The following is a 20,991-nucleotide window of genomic DNA, read 5'->3' on the forward strand; positions in this document are numbered from 1 at the left end:
GACTGGGAACCAGACAAGTATGCCCTTTATCATCACTTTTATTCAACACTGTGCTGGAGGTCCTAGTGAGAGAAATTAGACAAAATAATTAAAAAAATACAGGGCATCCAGATTGGTAAGGAAGAAGTAGAAGTATCTGTATTTGCAGATGGCATGATGTTATACACAGAAAACCCTCAAGAATCCTCAAGAAAACTACTGAAACTAATAGAAGAGTTCAGCAGAGTATTAGGATACGAGACAAACATACAAAAATCAGTTGGACTCCTCTACCCCAACAAAAAGAACATCGAACACGAGATCACCAAATCAGTACAATTTACGGTAGCCCTCAAGAAGATAAAATACTTAGGAATAAATCTTACCAGAGATGTAAAAGACTTATACAAAGAAAACTACAAGACACTACTGCGAGAAACCAAAAGAGCACTATCTCAGTGCTGTCGAGTCGATTCCGAAAAGTGGAAAAACATACCTTGCTCATGGATAGGAAGACTTCATGTTGTAAAAATGTCTATTCTACCAAAATGCAATTTTCATCCAAATTCCAACAACATTTTTTAATGAGCTGGAGAAACAAATCACCAACTTCACAGGGAAGGGAAAGAGGCCCCGGATAGGTAAAGCAATACTGAAAAAGAAGAGTTAAGTGGAAGGCCTCACTCTATCTGATTTTAGAACCTATTATACCTCCACAGTAGTCAAAACAGTCTGGTACTGCTACAACAACTGATACATAGCCCATCCACATATGAGAAGCTGATATTTGACAAAGGCCCAAAGTCAGTTAAATGGGGAAAAGACAGTCTCTTTAACAAATGGTGCTGGCATAATTGGATATCCACCTGCAAAAAAAATGAAACAAGACCCATACCTCACACCATGTAGAAAACTAACTCAAAATGGATCAAAGACCTAAATATAAAATCCAAAATGATAAAGTTCATGGAAGAAAAAATAGGAACAACACTAGGAGCCCTAATACATGGCATAAACAGTATACAAAACATTACTAGAACCGCACAAACAGCAAAAGAGAAATTAGATAACTGGGAGCTCCTAAAAGACAAATACCTATGCCCATCCAAAGACTTCACCAAAAGAGTAAAAAAGATTACCTACAGATTGGGAAAAAGTTTTTAGCTGTGACATTTCCGATCAGTGTCTGATCTCTATTAATCTATGTGATACCACAAAAACTCAACTACAAAAAGACAACCCAATTAAAAAATGTGCAAAGGATATGAACAGGAACGTCACTAAAGAAGACATTCAGGCAGCTAAGAGATACATGAGGAAATGCTCACAATCATTAGCCATTAGAGAAATGCAAATCAAAACTACAATGAGATTCCATCTCACTTCAACAAGGCTGGCATTAATCCAAAAAACACAAAATAATAAATGTCAGAGAAGTTGTAGAGAGACTGGAACACTTATATACTGCTGGTGGGAATGTAAAATGGTACAACCACTCTGGAAATCAATTTGGCACTTCCTTAAAAAGCTAGAAATAGAACTACCATAAAATCCAGCAATCCCACTCTTTGAAATATATCCTAGAGAAATAAGAACCTTTATATGAACAGGTATATGAACACCCAGTTCACTGCAGCACTGTTTATGATAGCAAAAATGTGGAAGCAACCAAGGTGCCCATCAACAGATGAATGGATAAATTATGGTATATTCACACAATGGAATACTACGCCTCGATAAAGAACAATGATGAACCCGTGAAACATTTCATAACGTGGAAGAATTTGGGAGACATTATGCTGAGTGAAATTAGTCAGTTGCAAAAGGACAAATATTGTATGAGACCACTATTATAAGAACTCGAAAAATAATTTAAACAGAGAAGAAAATATTCTTTGATGGTTATAAGAGCAGGGAGGGAGGGAGGGAGAGGGGTGTTCACTAATTAGATAGTAGACAAGAACCATTTTAGGTGAAGGGAAAGACAACACACAATATAGGAGAGGTCTGCATGACTGGACTAAATCAAAAGCAAAGAAGTTTCCTGAATAAACTGAATGCTTTGAAGGCCAGCGTATCAGGGGCAGGGGTTTCGGGACCATGGTTTCCGGGACATCTAGGTCAACTGGCATAATAAAATTTATCAAGAAAACGTTCTGCATCTGACTTTGGAGAGTGGCGTCTGGGGTCTTAAACATTAGCAATCTAAGATGCATCAATTGGTCTCAAACCCCCTAGAGCAAAGGAGAATCAAAAACACCAAGGATACAATGTAATTATGGGCCCAAGAGACAGAAAGGGCCACGTAAACCAGAGACTACATCAGCCTGAGACCAGAAGAACTAGGTGGTGCCCAGCTACAACCAATAACTGCCCTGACTGGGAACACAACAGAGAATCCCTGAGGGAGCAGGAGAACAGTGAGTGGGATGCAGACCTCAAATTCTCGTAAAAAGACCAGACTTAATGGTCTGACTGAGGCTAGAAGGACCCTGGAGGTCATGGTCCCCAGACCTTCTGTTAGCCTGAGACAGGAACCATTCCCAAAGCCAACTCTTCAGACAGGGATTGGACTGTCAAATGGGATAGAAAATGATACTGGTAAGGAGTGAACTTCTCGGATCAAGTAGACACATGAGACTATGTGGGTGGCTCCTGTCTGGATGGGAGATGAGAGGGCAGAGGGGTCAGAAGCTGGCGGAATGGACACGAAAATAGAGACTGGAAAGAAGGAGTGTGCTGTCTCATTAGGGGAAGAGCAACTAAGAGTATGTAGCAAGGTGTATATAAACTTTTGTATGAGACACTGACTTGATTTGTAAACTTTCACTTAAAGCACAATAATTTTTTTTTTTAAATCTGGGTTTCTGGGTACCACCTGATCTTTTAAATCAGAATTAGGGTGCGTGAAAGAACATGTGAATTTAAAACTCCTAAGGTGACCTCTGGTAAGGTGACTCATGTACACCAACATTTGGGATTTTCAGCAAAAGAGGACATGGCAGAATGGCATGTGTCAGATCACTTGGTGGTATTTTATAAGGTACATATCCTTGTCTGATCCCATTTTTATAGCTCTTCTCCTCCTATCTCCTGTATTTTGATCTATTCTCCCAGGGATTAGATTCTGATTCTAAGAATCAGCTTTATAATAAGTATTAGCTGCTCCTGTTCCCAGGTCTTTCTATTTAAGAAAAACTCACATCCTATATATATCTTCTTCTTGTCTTCTTAGATCTCCCTTTGAATTTATTCCCCCCACCCCGCCAAGTCACTTAGCAAATACTTACTAAGTGCATACTATGGGTCAGGCACTGCCCTTGGTATTCAGGGTATAGTAGTGAAACAGACATAAAAACCTGAGGTTGGCAGCCAAGGTGCTTTGTAATTATTACAATTTCACTATGTCAAAAATTGTTCAAAACACACACTTCACTAAAGAAGATATTCAGGTAGCTAACAGATACATGAGAAAATGCTCTCGATCATTAGCCATTAGAGAAATGCAGATTAAAACTACGATGAGATTCCATTTCACTCCAACAAGGCTGGCATTAATCCAAAAAACACAAAATAATAAATGTTGGAGAGGCTGCGGAGAGATTGGAACTCTTAAACACTGCTGGTGGGAATGTAAAATGGTACAACCACTTTGGAAATCTATCTGGCGTTATCTTAAACAGTTAGAAATAGAACTAACATACAACCCAGAGATCCCACTCCTCGGAATATACCCTAGAGAAACAAGAGCCTTCACACAAACAGATATATGCACACCCATGTTTATTGCAGCTCTGTTTACAATAGCAAAAAGCTGGAAGCAACCAAGGTGTCCATCAACAGATGAATGGGTAAATAAATTGTGGTATATTCACACAATGGAATACTACGCATCGATAAAGAACAGTGATGAATCTGTGAAACATTTCATAACATGGAGGAACCTGGAAGGCATTATGCTGAGCGAAATCAGTCAGAGGCAAGAGGACAAATATTGTATAAGACCACTATTATAAGATCTTGAGAAATAGTATAAACTGAGAAGAACACATACTTTTGTGGTTACGAGGGGGGGAGGGAGGGAGGGAGGGAGAGGGTTTTTTACTGATTAATTAGCAGATAAGAACTGCTTTAGGTGAAGAGAAGGACAACACTCAATACATGGAAGGTCAGCTCAACTGGACTGGACTGGACCAAAAGCAAAGAAGTTTCCGGGATAAACTGAATACTTCAAAGGTCAGTGGAGCAAGGGCGGGGGTTTGGGAACCATGGTTTAAGGGGACTTCAAAGTCAATTGGCAAAATAATTCTATTATGAAAACATTCTGCATCCCACTTTGAAATGTGGCATCTGGGGTCTTAAATGCTAACAAGCGGCCATCTAAGATGCATCAATTGGTCTCAACCCACCTGGAGCAAAGGAGAATGAAGAACACCAAGGTCACACGACAACTAAGAGCCCAAGAGACAGAAAGGGCCACATGAACCAGAGACCTACATTATCCTGAGACCAGAAGAACTAGTTGGTGCCCGGCCACAACTGATGACTGCCCTCACAGGGAGCACAATAGAGAACCCCTGAGGGAGCAGGAGATCAGTGGGATGCAGACCCCAAATTCTCATAGAAAGACCATACTTAATGGTCTGGCTGTGACTAGAGGAATCCCGGCGGTCATGGTCCCCAAACCTTCTGTTGGCACAGGACGGGAACCATCCCCGAAGACAATTCATCAGACATGAAAGGGACTGGACAGTGGTTGGGAGAGAGATGCTGATGAAGAGTGAGCTAATTATATCAGGTGGACACTTGAGACTGTGTTGGCATCTCCTGTCTGGAGGGGGGATGGGAGGATAGAGAGAGTTGGAGGCTGGCAAAGTTTTCACGAAAGGAGAGACTGGAAGGGCTGATTCATTAGGGGGAGAGCAAGTGGGAGTAAGGAGTAAGATGTATATTAACTTATATGTGACAGACTGACTTGATTTGTAAACGTTCACTTGAAGCGCAATAACAGTTAATAATAAAAAAAAAAAAAGAAAAAAATTGTTCAAAATTGCAATAATAGTTTTCACTTACTGAATCGTGTGTGCTGGACACTGTGCTTGGTGCTTTACATATATTATCTCTAATCCATAATTATAATCCTAACCTATAAGATAAATGGTATCCTTTTTTTTTTTTTTAACAGGTGGGGAAAGTGAGAACCAAGACCACAGAATTAATAAGGGTTAGAGCTGGGGTTAGAACCCAGATCTGTTTGACTCCACAGACTGTGCTCTTTCTACTATAGTATCCTACCATTTAGGGTTTAGAAATTTTTGCATCATGTAAATTTTCCCTTAAGTTTTTTTTTTTTGATAACAGAATTTGATTTGGAGGCCAAACACTACCCAGCTCATTAGCATTTGCTGACTTCTTGACATCAAATTATTCTAGTTACAGATCCACCAATCCAATAAATATTTCAAAAAATAGGTTTTTAAAAAAATACCTGAGGTACCACTCCTACTGCCCTCCGAAGGCTTTCCAGGCTCACATCTTGTATATTTTGACCAGCAAGGTAAATGCTACCCTTTTGAGGTTCATAGAAGCGAAATAGCAGTCTCACTATTGTGCTCTTCCTGAAATTAGAGATGAGAAAAGGTTACTTCTATTAGCGCTAGGGGATCCCTGTTTTAAACAACAGTAATCATTTTATTATGATAAAGAAAAAATATTATACTTGGAAGCATCAGTCAATGACGTAGAATTTTATAAATAACTAAATTACCCACCCTGACCCACTACCTCCTACAATGGCCACTTTCTTTCCTGCAGGGACTTCAAAAGATATTCCACTGAGGACTTTCTGTCCCTCAATGTATTCAAAATGCACATTATCAAAGGCCACCATAGCTGTCTGTGGTGTGATCTGAAGGGCAGGTGCCAGTACTTTGTCCTAGCAGGGAAGAGAAAAAACAAACCATATTATATATCATCTAGAGTGTAAGTCTATACAGACAATTTTCTAATTTACAGAGACAAAAAAGGAAAATAATGAGGAAGGAGGAGATTTATAAGCAGAAGTAGACCACTTCCAAGCATGTTTTCTAAGATTTCTTTTTTCACTCCTCATGCTTAGGTGAACAATTCTGAAAGCTTTTGTTTTTTAGTACTTTTGATTGGGGGTGGGGGAAGGAGGAGGAATGGTGATTAGGGAAGTAAGGGGGTGGAGGATGTAAGGAGAGGCAACTGCAAGTTCTGCATCATTAATTATTAGCAAAAGTAAATCAAGAGCAAGTACAAAAATTCACGTTAACAAAATTTAGTTTCTGGGTATAATATTCTTTGCTAACATTGTAAAGTTTCTAAACATTGATGTAAAAGCTGTAACAACCTCTTAATACACATGATAAACCCAATTTCTGTAAGAAAGAAATTAGTTTACAAACATGGTGATGTAAGAACACTTCCTTAGAATAATCTTATTGATAGGATGATGCCCACATACTTTTGAAGAGGTGCTATACAGATTACTTACTTTAATTCGGGTGTCTACCTTGAGTAGAGTAAATAAGGTGTTCATATCGATGAGTGCTTGTCTAGTCTCTCTATATACAGTTCCCAGAAAGTTAAGGGGTAGTGAAAGCTGAAAAAGCAGCCCATTCACCATTACTAGATCTCCAACGGTAAGGGTACCTTAAAAAAAAAAAAACAGTTGGCAGAAGAAAAAAAGAGGATATTTTAGATGAACATTACAGATGTTTCCGTTTTAAGATAGAGAAGTTTGATATGTATTACTCTGGAATACAGTTCAAAATATACATAACCAGCAATTTCTAAAAAAAAAAAATCCAAACCCTTTGCCATCAAGTCAATTCTGACTCATAGCGACCTTATACGACAGTGTAGAACTCCCCCCACAGGGTTTCCAAGGAGTGCCTGGTGGATTCGAACTGCTGGCCTCTTGGTTAGCAGCTGAACTCTTAACCACTACACCACCAGGGTTTTCCAGCAACTCTTAGGCCTACTCAAATTTCAGAGCATTTTAATCCCTGATTTAGGTAATATAAGAAACTTGGTATATGCTAAATGGAATGGAAAAAGCCCACCCATGCACCATATTTAATAAATAAAAAAAGAATAGTTTAAGTGGGGGTAGAAACAGAAAGCTAAAAACCGCTATTCCTAAGACACAACCAAGTTACTGTGTAGTATGTAAAATAGAAATTTAAAAAGAATATATTAAAAAAAGAAACCCTGGTGGTGTTCTAGTTAAGTGCTACAGCTGCTAACCAAAAGGTCGGCAGTTCAAATCCACCAGGTCCTCCTTGGAAACTCTATAGGGCAGTTCTACTCTGTCCTATAGAGTCGCTATGAGTCAGAACTGACTCGATGGCAATGGGTTTTTGGTTTATATACTGAAAAATTGGAGGAAATGGGTATCATGACTAATTAAACTAAGTATTAAGGTTATAATGAATAAATAAATCCTAATTGAGTGGGGGGTTACAGAAAAAAGACAGACATTATTTATTTTTGAAATGCTTTTGTACATGAGGAACTAATAGATGAAAAGATTACTGGTAATACTAAAAAGATTGTTTGCATTTTAGTCCTTTAAACAAAACATTAAATTAATTACATTGTTTTACAGGTCTACAAGAGAAATTAGAAATATTAGATGCTAAAAAGAGTTTCTCATGAAAGAATCAAGGTGTAGACCCACAAAATGTATAAAGAGATAAAGAGTAATCCCAATCAGTGAGAGCACCAACACTAAACTGGCAGTATTAAACAAAAAGTTAAAAAAAAAAATCAAACAATCAAGAAAACACATTCTAATACAAAAAAGTACTCCAAGAATGTTAAAGTTCTCTATTGAACATGCTTTATGACTAATAAACACATTCTTCTCATTAATCTTGGTTTATAAAGGTTAAGTAGAACAGTCTAAAAATGTGATAATCACAGATCCATTACCTGCCACAATTCCCTGACTGGCGAGCACCATTATAGCCGTTAAACCAATACTGAAAATAGCACTTTGACCAAAGTTCAGCATAGCCAGAGTAGAGGTACTTTTCAATGAAGCAGTCTCGTATGTCTTCAAAAATCCATCATACCTCTGTGCTTCATATTTTTCATTATTAAAATACTAGAGAATACACAAAATTAGTAACTTATATACAAATATAATTAAAATTTATCCTCTTAATTGATTAGTATACTTTTCATATGGCTTCATGTATGGATATAATAATTTTGTACTGCATAATACATTTTAAAAAGCTGACTTTCAATATATTGGACTACGACACTCCTGCATTTTTACATCATGGGCTGCATTTGAAAAGTCTGTAAAATTCATCCAATAAACTTTTACTGAATGCCTACTTTAAACCCATATCTAAAAAAAGCCTTCAATAACACTTCCTTCACAAAGACTTTCCCTGAGCCCCTGAAACTCTGAACTGGTATTTCTCATTCCCCCCACTTTAACTCTCCCAGTAGATAATAAAGTCTGGGAGAGCAGGGATTATATATTAATCTTTTTTTTTTTTTTTTACCACCACATCCCTGCCATCACAGCACCTAGCATAGTGCTTTGTACACAAGAGGCATTCAGTAACTAGTTCTTGAACAGAAAAATGAACAAATAAATGAAATAATGAGAGCTAGAAGGAGACCCGACAACCTATATGCCAGTTTGATTAGCTTAGTATCCATTCTGAACCAAGATGCTAACCACACTCCTATCACAAATTAATTCAAAAGGTAAAATTTGATGATCTCCAAAAAAAAAAACCAAGGAAAAAGAACTGTAATATCTAAACAAAAGAAAAGCAATAAAGTACTATTATTTCATCACAGCTAGAGCCTATCCTAAAATTACTTGAGAATCTGAAGTTCTAGCTTATAAAAAAAATTACTTGAGAATCTGAAGTTCTAGCTTATAACCGTAGCTTATAAAAACAGCTAGAGCCTATCCTAAAATTACTTGAGAATCTGAAGTTCTAGCTTATAAAAAAAATTACTTGAGAATCTGAAGTTCTAGCTTATAACCGTAGCTTATAGTACCTATTAAATTAAATGGCAGAACAAATCTTAGTGCAGTGTGAAAGGCATAGGAAAATATAATTAAACATATTACCTTCACAGTTTCATAATTCAGCAGTGAGTCTATGGCAGCATTACCTGCATCATTATCCGCTTTGTTCATTTCTATTCTAAATCTAGTTCTGCAAGACAAAGATTTGCATAGCCATGACATGTTTATTAGAAAAGCATAACTAATTTCTGAACCTTGACTAGCCTCTGGGCAATACCTCACCTCCACCGTGTGATTGCAACTGTGAATGCTGTGTATGCACCAAGTGTTCCAAGGGTTACCAATGCAAACTGGGCACCACACTTATAATACTGGAAAAAGCAAAAGAAGAAATGAAAAACAGTCATTGTTCTTGCCAAATAGTTTATAATATACAACAGCAATTTTTAATCAAAATATTTAAATAAATGCGAGATTGTGTAACCAAATAAATTGGTGAGACGTCAAAGTAAAATCTAGAAAATCTACTCTAAGTAACAAGGGAAGAAAGTCAATCTTCATTTGCCACATTGATTAAAAAAAAAAAAAAACATTTGGCATTAAGTTGACTCTGACTCATGATAAGTCCATGTGTGTCAGAGTAGAACTGTGCTCCATAGTTTTCAATGGCCGAATTTTCAGAAGTAGATCGCCAGGCCATTCTTCTGAGGTGACTTTGGGTTGACTTGAATCTCCAGTATTTTAGTTAGCAGCTGAGCACATTAACTATCTGCACCACCCATGGACTCCCGCCACATTGATATTACCCTTATATGTTGACAGTAAAATAGTACAATAACCCTAAAGAGGAAAAAAAAAAAAGAGCCCTGGTGGTACAGTGGTTAAGAACCTGGCTGCCAACCTGAAAGCAAGCAGTTTGAATCCACCAGCTGCTCCTTGGAAACTCTATGGGGCAGCTCTACTCTGTGCTATAGAGTCACTATGAGCTAGAATCGACTCGACAACAGGTTTGGTTGTTTTTACATACTTTTAGCTATAAAATACGAAGTTCCTTAAAATGTTATAAATGGTGAAGAGAAACCTAGATATTTTCAACATACCAGACTAATGCCATACACAAAAATCTCTAATAAAAAACTGAAAGCACTACTTAATGACTGATCTATGTGTAGAACTGAAGAGTTTTTATAATTACAACACAATAAAAAATTTGGACAGTCCCTTGAAGCTTGTGGCAAGATAATTTAAGAACTGCATCATCCTTCTGGCATCATGAAATTTTGCTTTCAAATCCATAAGCATGCAACAGCACAACAGCTTAAGTACTAAATAGCTACTAATAAGAATGTAAACATAAAAGCTTGTTATGAAAAATGTTTACTTACCAAAACACCACAGACAAGAGTCACCTCAAACATGATGGGAAGAAGATTAAATACTAAAGCACTCAGGACAAAACTGATACCCCTTGTTCCTCTGTCAATAGCCTTAGATAAAGCTCCTGTTTGTCTGCTCAGGTGGAAACCCAGATCCAGGTTGTGAAGATGGAGAAAGACATTTTTGGCTATTCTTCGAATTGAATTTTGGGCTACCTTGCCAAATACTGCATTTCGAACTTCATTAAAAAAGGCAGCTCCAGCTCTTGATACACCATCTAACAATACATAAAACAAAATAAGAGTGTAAAAACATTAGAATCACAGGAGTGTAAAAATCGCAAGTGTTCAGAAAATGTTTGCATAGTGAATAATTCAATCAATGACTATATCACAGGTACTTACATTAAAAAAAAACCTAGAAATCATTCAGCCTAGTAAATACCAACCTTTTCACCATCATAGATCCCTTTCAGTGTTATTTTCCCTCAGAGATTCAGAATGTTGAAAGATTTTTTCCAATTAAAATGTTTTTAATAAATAATAGCTCATGCAGCCCTATTGTGGATAATTGTATAGTACCTTTTAAGGCTTTTGGTCTAACTCCCCAAATAACAAAAAATAATAAAGTTGAGATTCTGAACACTCAAGTGCCTTCACGAAAGCATGACCCACTCATGTCCCGAGTCTCATAAAGCATCACTTCTAATGCATTTGTATTCTGTTCTTTAGAAACTGTGGATTTGTGTCATTGCTATTGAACATATTTTAATAAAGCACTAAGCACTAACGAGTGTGCGTGTATAAATTATTTAGCTATTTCTTATTTAACAGCCAACAACAGCAACAAAATAACTAAGCTTACTGGAAAAGTATTTTAGAAGGCGCTTAACTATAAGAGGTGGTTGTTATGAATTTAATGTCTTATTTTATACCAGTTTTCTAGAACATGAAAAATACAACTGGTATCAGGGAATTTTAAAAAGTATATCATACAAAGAATTCAAAAGCTTCACACAAAATAATAAGTATCCAAAATTCTAAGCTGTGTTATGGTGAAAAGGTCATCTGCCCAAATATGATGAAAGCCTCTTGAAGAAAGTCAACACCTGTAGACAGATTAAAGAATCACACATACAGCCAATCAGAACTGCTGTTGCCATGGTTGCAACTGTATTTGGAGCATCACTCAGGTTCAGCATATTTCCCGACATCTGGTTGAGGCTGTCTACGGCATATTTAAACATGAAGGGAACCACAATATTCATGGCCTAAAAACATAAAAATAGCAATTACCCATCACATGCAAAATATTTATTTATAAAAGTATAAATATTTAAATTAGTATTTGTAGTAATGTTTAGATATCAATAACCATTTACTGATAATATGAAATGGTTCTCCTAATTTAAAGACAGAATCTTTGGCAATGGTAGAGATGTCATTGCAGGATTCTTACATCACACTGACTGCCATTTAAATACTCACAAGCTACAGGGATTAGTCAAATGCTCCTACTTTCATGAAATCTTCCCTGATCATCCACTCAAAAATGCTCTCTCTGCTACCTGAAATTCTAAAGAACCTATGGCACATACTGCCTTATATTGTATTTATACATATGTTTTCCTTTCCTAGTAGATCATTTGAAGGTCTGTATCATATTACTCTTTTTGCCCCACCCATGCTGAGTAAAATACTTTGTATATATTAGGTATTCAATAAATACTTGTTAAATGATTTGGCAAAGCAACTGTAAAACTGATACTATACAGCAACAGGGATCTCAAAAGAAGTGGACTTCTAGTTAGTTTCCAGGCTGATATGTCAAAAGTTTGGAAGTTATTACTCCCTCCTCACAACAAGAAAAAAGCTGAACAAACTGAAAATCAACAACTCTTCTTAGATCCATTGGAGAACTGAGGTTACAGGGCACACTCCTACCTCAAACATTGGCAAGACAGACAGGCAGATACAGAGAATCACAGTTTACTGGGAGCCTTCTGCCCAGGAACAAAAACTTGCAGCTGGAGTCAATGCCAGTAGAAATACTTTAAACCTAATTTGCAAATTGCTAATTGCTCAATGTGGACTAGTTTCAGAGTTAAAAATTCTGGAGGGGCACAGTCTTAGGAGAGCCCCATATTCTCCTGAGTTTTACCTCTAGGAGCCCAAAGAGTTCTCACTGTGAAGATCAAAGAAATATCCCCTCAAGGTTCTGGGAGGGGGAAAGGAAAATCAACTACTTTGGAATATGTCCACAGCTCTCTGTTCTCCTAACAAGGCGTGCCCTCAAGGGAAACTATTTACCAAGACCTAATGGAAACCCCGTGTGGCGGTGGCGTAGTAGTTAAGTGCCACAGCTGCTAACCAAAGGGCTGGCAGTTCAAATCCGCCAGGCACTCCTTGGAAACTATATGGGGCAGTTCTACTCTTGCCTATAGGGTCACTATGAGTTGGAACTGACTCGATGGCACTGGGTTTGGTTTGGTTTTTTGGTAAGTGTCCTGAGGAAACCCTGGTGGCGTAGTGGTTAAGTGCTACGGCTGCTAACCAAGAAGTCAGCAGTTCGAATCCGCCAGGTGCTCCTTAGAAACTCTATTGGGCAGTTCTACTCTGTCCTATAGGGTTGCTATGAGTTGGAATCAACTCGATGGCAGTGGTTTTTTTTTTTGTTTTAACTGTCCTGAGTCCCTGAGTGGTGCAAATGGTTAACGTGTTGGCTGCTAACTGAAAGGCTGGAGGTTCAACCTCGGAAGAAAGGCTGATGATCTACTTCTGAAAAATCAGCATTGAAACCTTATGGAGCACAGTTCTACTCGGACACACATGTTGGAATCAACTTGAAGAACACTCGCCCTCCTCGAAAATCTTTCCACCACAGCAATAACAAGAGATATTATTGTTAAAAAAAACAAGAGATTACAGCTACAAAAACTGCAAGCATCAGACCCTATTTAAGAAGGAGACTCTAGGGAAACCCAAAGACAATAGGGGAAACAAAAACAAAGACACTAGAGGACATTTTAGCCTCTGACATACACAGCTACAGCAAACAGTAAACACAGCCTAACTCCTAGCTGGATAAACTTAAGAACACATGCTAAAGGTTTAATTTCCTCATTACTTTTACCTGATACATCATGACCAGCTTTCAAAAGAAAAAATTATATGGCATGCTAAAAGGCAAAGAATACAGTCTGAGGAGACAAAGCAAACATCAGAACCAGATTCAGAAACAGCAGAGATTTTGGAATTATCAGACCAGGAACTGTAAAATTAAAATAATGATGATTAATATGCTCTAATGGAAAAAGTAGACAACATGCAAGAGCAGATGGGTAACATAAGCAGAGACAGAAACTCTAAGGAAGAATCAAATGAAAATTCTAGATATCAAAACACACAGTAAAAGAAATGAAGACCGCCTCTGATGGGGTCAACAGTAGAATGTACACAGCCGAGGAAAGAATCAGTGACATTGAAGACATGTCAATAGAAATTTCCAAAACTGAAAAGCAAAAACAAAAAAGAATGAAAAAAGGGAACAGAATAAGAGGGACAACTATAAAAGGTGTAACATACATGTAATGGGAATACCAGAAGTAGAAGAGAGAAAGGAATAGAAGAAATATTTGAATAAGGCTGAGAATTTTTCAAAATTAATGACAGATACCAGATCATAGATCCAATAAACTCACAAAACACCAAAAAGGATAAATAGCAAAAAATCTACTCCTAGGCATATCATATCCAAACTGCAGAAAATCAAAGGTGAAGGGAAAATCTTAAGTCAGGAGGAACAAGGATAAGAATTTTATTGGATTTCTCTTTAGAAACCATACAAACAAGAGTGAAGTGAAATACTTAAAATGTTGAAAGAATAAAACCACCAACCTAGTACAAACCTGTGAAAACTGGAGCCTGTGTAAGGTGAAAGCCTGTCAGAGATGGAAAACTCAAATATTTTCCACTAAGTAGAGAGTGATAGAAAAAGTGGTGACTGTACCTTGTCAAAGGTGGAAAAGTTGAGAAACCCAAAAAAACAAGGCAGTCTCTTCAAGCTCTGGCTCTCACAGGTTTCACTATACTCTGTATTCAGTGATATTATCCTTTGAAAGTATAAGGAGAAATAAAGACATTCTCAGACAAACAAAAATTGAGAGAATTCGTTGCCACTAGACCTGCCTTCCAACAAATGTTAAAAGAAGTTCTTCAGAGAGGAGAAAAGTTATATAGGTCAGAAGAAAGGAAATTATAATAAAGATTAGAGCAGAAATTAATGAAATAGAAAACAGAAAAACAATAGAAAGAATCAACAACACTAGAAGTTGGTTCTTTGAAAGAATAAAATCAACAAACCACTGGCCAAATTGACAAAGGAAAAGGAAAGGATGCAAATAACACAAATAAGAAACGAGATGGGTGTGGTTACAACAGAACCACCTGGCGGAAAAAGGATCATAACAGAACTCTATGAAGAACTATATGCTAACAAATTTGAAAATCTAGAAGAAATGGGTAAATTTCTAGAAACAGAATACCTACCTAAACTAACACAAACTGAGGTAGAAAATCTGAACAGGCTCAAAACAAAAGAAGAAATTGAAGAAGTCATAAAAAAAACTAACAACAACAACAAAAAAGCCCTAGCCCAGACAGCTTCACTGGAGAATTCTACCAAACATTCAGAGAAGATCTGACACCAAGTCTACCCAAACTATTCCAGGATACAGAAAAAGATGGAATACTCTCAAATTAATTCTATGAAGCAAGTATAACCCTGATACCAAAGGCAGGCAAAGACATAAGTAAAAAGGAAAATTATAACCCAGCATCTCTCATGAATATAGACACAAAAATTCTCAACAAAATCCTAGCCAGTAGAATCCAACAACATATCAAAAAAATAATACATCATTACCAACTAGGATTCATACCAGGTATACAAGGGTGATTTAACATTAGAAAATCAATCAACATAATCCACCACATAAATAAAACAACAGAAAAGAATCACATGATCATATCAATCAATGCAGAAAAGGCATTTGATAAAATCCAACACCCATTCCTGATAAAAATTCTCAGCACATTCCTCAACATAATAAAGGTCATAGATACAAAACCAACAGCCAACAGCTATTCTCAGCGGAGAGATGCTGAAAGCATTACCCTTGAAAATGGGAACCAGATTAGGATGTCCTTTATCACCACTCTTATTCAACATTGTTCTGGAAGTCCTAGCCAGGGCAATAAGGCAATAAAGGAAAATAAAAGGTATCCAAATTGATAAAGAAGTAAAACTATTCCTATTTGCAGATGATATGATCTTATACATAGAAAATCCCAGAGATTCCAGAAGTAAGCCACTGGCACTAATAGAAGGATGCAGCAAACTGACTGTTGGTATAAGATCAACATACAAAAATCAGTCAGGTTCCTCTACACTTACAGAGAGAACTCTGAAAAGCAAATCAGGAAAATACCCCAAAAGATAAAATACATAGGAATAAACCTAACCAGGGATATAAAAGACTTCTACAAAGAAAACTACAAAACGTGTAGCAAGAAACCAAAAGCAACTTACATAAGTGGAAAAACACATCAAGCTCAAGGGTAGGAATACTTAACATTGTGAAAATGTCAATACTACCCAAAGTGATCTACCAAACCAAAAACCAAACCCAGTGCTGTCGTGTCGATTCTGACTCACAGCGACCCTATATGACAGAGTAGAACTGCCCCATAGAGTTTCCAAGGAGCGCCTGGCGGATTTGAACTGCTGACCCTTTGGTGAGCAGCCATAGCACTTAACCACTACACCACAAGGGTTTCCAAAGTGATCTACAGATATAATGTAATTCTGATACAGATTCTATCAACATTCTTTGACAAGATAAAAACACTAATCACCAACTCTATATGGAAAGGGAAGAGGCCTCAGAAAAGCAAAGCACTACTGAAGAAGAATGTAGAAGGCCTCACACTTATCGATCTCAGAGCCTTCTATACAGACAATAGTCACAGTAGTAAAAACCCTGGTACTGGCACAACGACAGACATTTAGACCAATGCAACAGAACTCAGAACACACAAGTTAATCATCCACCTATTGATAGTTGATGTTCAACAAAGGGCCGAAATAAATTAAATGTGGAAGAGATAGACTAACAAATGGTGCTGGCAAAACTTGATATCAACTTGCAGAAAAATGAAACAGGATCCATACCTTACACCATATACAAAAACTAATTCAAGAAGACTCAAAGACCTAAATATAAAGCATGAAACTATAAAAATCATGGAAGAAAAAACAGGGGCAAACCTATGGGCCCTCATTTACGACATAAATAGACTACCAAACATATCTAAAAATATACAAACAGCAGACGACAAACTAGACGATTGGGACCTCCTAAAAATTAAACACCTATCAAGCCTTTTCCAAAAGAAGATAAAGAGAACCTACAGACCAGGAAAAAAAAATTGGCAATGACATATCTGACAAGGGACTAATCTCTAAAATTTTGAGAAAATTTCAACACCTCAACGACAAAAAGACAATCTACTTAAAAAATGGGCATGAACAGATACTTCACCAAAGAAGACATTCAGGCAGCCAACAAATACATGAAGAGATGCTCACAATCATTAGCCATTGTTGTTGTCGTTAGGTGCCACTGAATCAATTCCAACTCATAGCGACCCTAAGAACAGAGTAGAACTGCCCCACAGGGTTTCCAAGGAACAGCTGGTAGATTTGAACTGCCAACCTTTTGGTTAGCAGCCGAGATCTTAAACACTGCACCACCTGGGCTCCCCATTAGCCATTATAAAAAATTTAAAAAAGCCATTATAGAGAGATGCAAATCAAAACGAGATATCAACTCACCCTGGCAATAATGGCAATGATAAAAAAAAAAATAAAACAAAAAACAACAAATGCTGATAAGGGTGTGGGAAGACTGGAACTTTCATACACTGCTGGTGGGAATATAAAACGGTACAACCACTGTGGAAACGGTATGGCACTTCCTTAAAAAAGTTAAGAGCCATAACAGGAATAGATATATGCACACCCATGTTCATTGCAGCATTATTCAGTATAGCAAAAAGATGGAAACAACCTAAGTGCCCATCAGTGGATGAATGGAAAAACAAGCTGCGGTATATACATACAATGGAATACTATGCAATGTTAAAGAATAACAATGAATTTGCAAAACATCACACAACATGAATGAACCTGGAGGACATTATGCTGAGTGAAATAAGCCAATCACAAAATGACAAATACTGTATGATACCACTATTATAAAAAGTCAAGAAAAGGTTTACACACAGGAAGAAACATTCTTTGATACTTAGCAGGTATGGAAAAATCATTAATTAGATAGTAGGTATGTATTAACTTGGGTGAAGGGAAAGACAATACACAGCATGATAAAGTCAGCACAACACAACTAAGGCAAAGGAAGACATTGAAAGGTACGCAAGAGTAAAAGGAAACAGCGGTAAATACTGTTACATACACAATCTACAATAACAGTAATAAACAATAATTCACAAGTGGATACATAGGTAGATATGTAAACTGAACAGGTATAAGATGATGTATGGGAGTACACCCACTAGCATATATAGGCTTGGCAAAGGATATTTCTATATATGCACTTGTATGTGCCGCAAATATGTCCGTGTATGTAGTAGAGCACACAGAAGCACAGTTATGAAAACTTCTTAGCTATAACCAAACACCTCGAGGGACTGAGTCACTGGGCTTGAGGGCTTAAGAACATAGTCTGAGGAGACACTGAGATCAACTGACATAACATAGTCCATAAAAACAATGTTGTACATCCTACTTTGGTGAATAAAGACTGGGTTCTTAAAAGCTTATGAGCAGCCATCTAAGATACAACTATTGGTCTCTTCTTGTCTGGAGCAAAGAAGAGTGAAGAAAATCAAAGTCTCAAGGAAACAGTTGAGAGAACTAATGGACCACAAGAACCATACCCTCCATTAGCCTGAGGCCAGAAGTAGATGGTGCATGGCTACCAATACCAACTGCTCTGAGTGGGATCACAGTACAAGGTCCTGGACAGAGTGGGAGAAAAATATGGAACAAAATTCAAATTTACAAAAAAGACCAGACTTATTGGTCTGATAGAGACTGGTGGAACCCCGGAGACTAAGGCCCTCAGACACCCTCCACTCCTGGATATCACCTTTCAGCCAAACAACAGACAGGCCTATAAAGTGAACAATAACACCTGTGAAGAATGAGCTCCTCAGAACAATCAACCATACAAGACCAAAACGGCAGCATTTGCCCAGAAACAAAGCTTAGAAGGCAGAAGGGGCAGGAAAGATGGGTATATGGAAATGGGGAACTCAGGAAGTTGGTTGAGTGCTGTCACACTGAGGGGATTGCAAGTAATATCACGAAACAAAATGTGTATAAATTGTTGAATGGGAAACTAATTTACTCTGTAAACTTTCACCCAAACCACAATAAGATATTAAAAACAATTATACAGCACAACCAATTGGGATTTGTTCCAGGTATGCAGCTGCTTCAACATTAAAAAAATCAATTTATGTAATCCAGCACTTCATCAGGCTAAAGAAGAAAAATCATGTAATATTAATTGTTGGTATTGTTGTTAGGTGCCATCGAGTCGATTTTGACTCGTAGCAACCCAATAAGACACAGTAGAACTGCCCTATAGGATTTTCTAGGCTGTAATCTTTATGGGCGCAGAACAGTAGGTCTTTCTGCCATGCAGCCACTGGGTGGGCTTGAACCACCAACCTTGCAGTTAGCAGCCGAACATGTAACTGCTGCACCACCAGGGCTCCTTGATCATATCAATAGATGCAGAAGAACCATTTGACAAATTCAATGCCCACTCGGGAGAAAAACTTTCAGCCAACTAGGAACATCTACAAAAACCTAAATCTAACATCATACTTGAGGGTGAGAAACTAGATGCTTTCCCCTAAGATTAGGAATTAGGAAATAATGTCCCCTCTCACCACTCCAACTCAACATTGTACTAGTAAGTGATTATAGCAATGTTGCAGGATAAAATGTTAATAAACAAATGTCAATTGCTTTCTTAGATACCACCAATGAACAACTGGAATTTGAAATTTAAAACACAATACTATTTATATTAGCACCAAAAATATGAAATATTTAGGTATAAATCTAACAAAACATGTATAAGATCTATATGAGGGAAACGACAAAACTCTGATGAAAGAAATCGGAGATCTAAATAAATCAAGAGATATTCCATGATCATGAATAAAAAAAAATTTTTTTAGAAACCCCAAACCCATTGCTGTCAAGTTACTTCTGACTCATGGAGACCCCATGTATTACAGAGTAGAATTGAGCTCCAAATGGCTTTCTTGGTTAAAATCTGTACAAAAGCATACAGCCAAGCCATTCTTCCACAGAGCCTCTGGGTGGGTTCAAATTGCCAATCTTTAGGTTTGTAGTCAAACAAACTGTTTATGCCACCCAGACACCTAGGGAGACTCAATACTGTTAAAATGTCAGGTCTTCTCAACCAGATCTATAGAGTCAACATAATCACAATAAAATACCCGGAAGTTATTTTGTGGGTATTACCAAATTGATTCTGAAGTTTATATGGAATGACAAAGACCCACAATAGCCAACACAATACTGAAGAAAAGGAACAAAGTCCAAGGAATGACACTACTCAACTTCAAGACTTACTACAGTCATGTGTCACTTAACGTTCACGATACATTCTGTGAAATAGGACGTTATGTGATTTGGACGTTGTGCGAAAACCATATCATATACTTAGCAAAGTTATATGGGGTACTGTGGTGTACCTGCACTGATTGAATAGCCAGGATACTATACACATACAGTACTGTATTTCAGCTAATGTATCAGGCAGGGTAATATATGGGTTAAGTAGGTTAATACTGTACAATGCTGTATACATAATACACTGTAAATATACATTACTGTATACAGGGGCTGTGGTGCACAGGGCCCAGGCAGCTGGCAGTGGTCCCAGGGCTGGAGGGAGTCCAGCATGGATATTGAGTGCAGCCATTGAGAAAAGCTGAACTCTTATGTGTGTGAGTCTCGAACAGTCCACAAGACGGCCGCCAAAGTAGGATCAATGTTTCAATATTGGAAGTGATTTGATCTACAGCAACTCCAGGTTAGCACAGGAAGCGGCAGCTGCATGGCTGTGGGGAGTCCCTGGGTGAGCCCTGGGCACATTGGGGAAGTTCCCTGTTGGGTGAGTAGACATCCTGGAATGGTGGGTGGTGGATGCTGGGGCTCAGCTGCCTGCTGCTCATCGATAGATACACTGTAAATATATACTACTGTATACATAGGCTAATATGTAATCTGCACATCCAGTTATGTCCACTACCTCCCATTCTCTATCATAATCTTATGCAACCACAGACGTATATGTGGTCAGATGTTGCCCAAATGGATGTTATGTGGTGCATATACATATATTACTGTATATACCTACAGTAATCAAGACAGTGTGGTACTGGTGAAAGACTAGACAAATAGACAAATGGAAAAAAAGA

The 20,991-nt window shown here is 37.6% G+C and overlaps 1 protein-coding gene across 4 annotated transcripts in view; it reads right to left on the reverse strand.

Annotated features, from left to right (window-relative positions):
• The window catches only part of ABCB7 (ATP binding cassette subfamily B member 7), a 140,640-nt gene that overhangs the window by 15,398 nt on the left and 104,251 nt on the right, over positions 1-20,991 (reverse strand). For all 4 annotated transcript variants that reach the window (XM_010592709.3, XM_064278566.1, XM_064278565.1 and 1 more), the window contains 8 exons: positions 11,522-11,654; positions 10,393-10,661; positions 9,290-9,378; positions 9,110-9,197; positions 7,939-8,113; positions 6,497-6,654; positions 5,751-5,914; positions 5,468-5,597 (listed from right to left, as the gene is read on the reverse strand). In XM_010592709.3, the coding sequence (XP_010591011.1) occupies positions 5,468-5,597; positions 5,751-5,914; positions 6,497-6,654; positions 7,939-8,113; positions 9,110-9,197; positions 9,290-9,378; positions 10,393-10,661; positions 11,522-11,654 (1,206 nt within the window). The remainder of the gene's footprint in view (positions 1-5,467; positions 5,598-5,750; positions 5,915-6,496; positions 6,655-7,938; positions 8,114-9,109; positions 9,198-9,289; positions 9,379-10,392; positions 10,662-11,521; positions 11,655-20,991) is intronic.

The sequence above is a fragment of the Loxodonta africana genome, chromosome X, assembly GCF_030014295.1.
Source record: "Loxodonta africana isolate mLoxAfr1 chromosome X, mLoxAfr1.hap2, whole genome shotgun sequence".
Classification (NCBI taxonomy): Eukaryota; Metazoa; Chordata; class Mammalia; order Proboscidea; family Elephantidae; genus Loxodonta; species Loxodonta africana.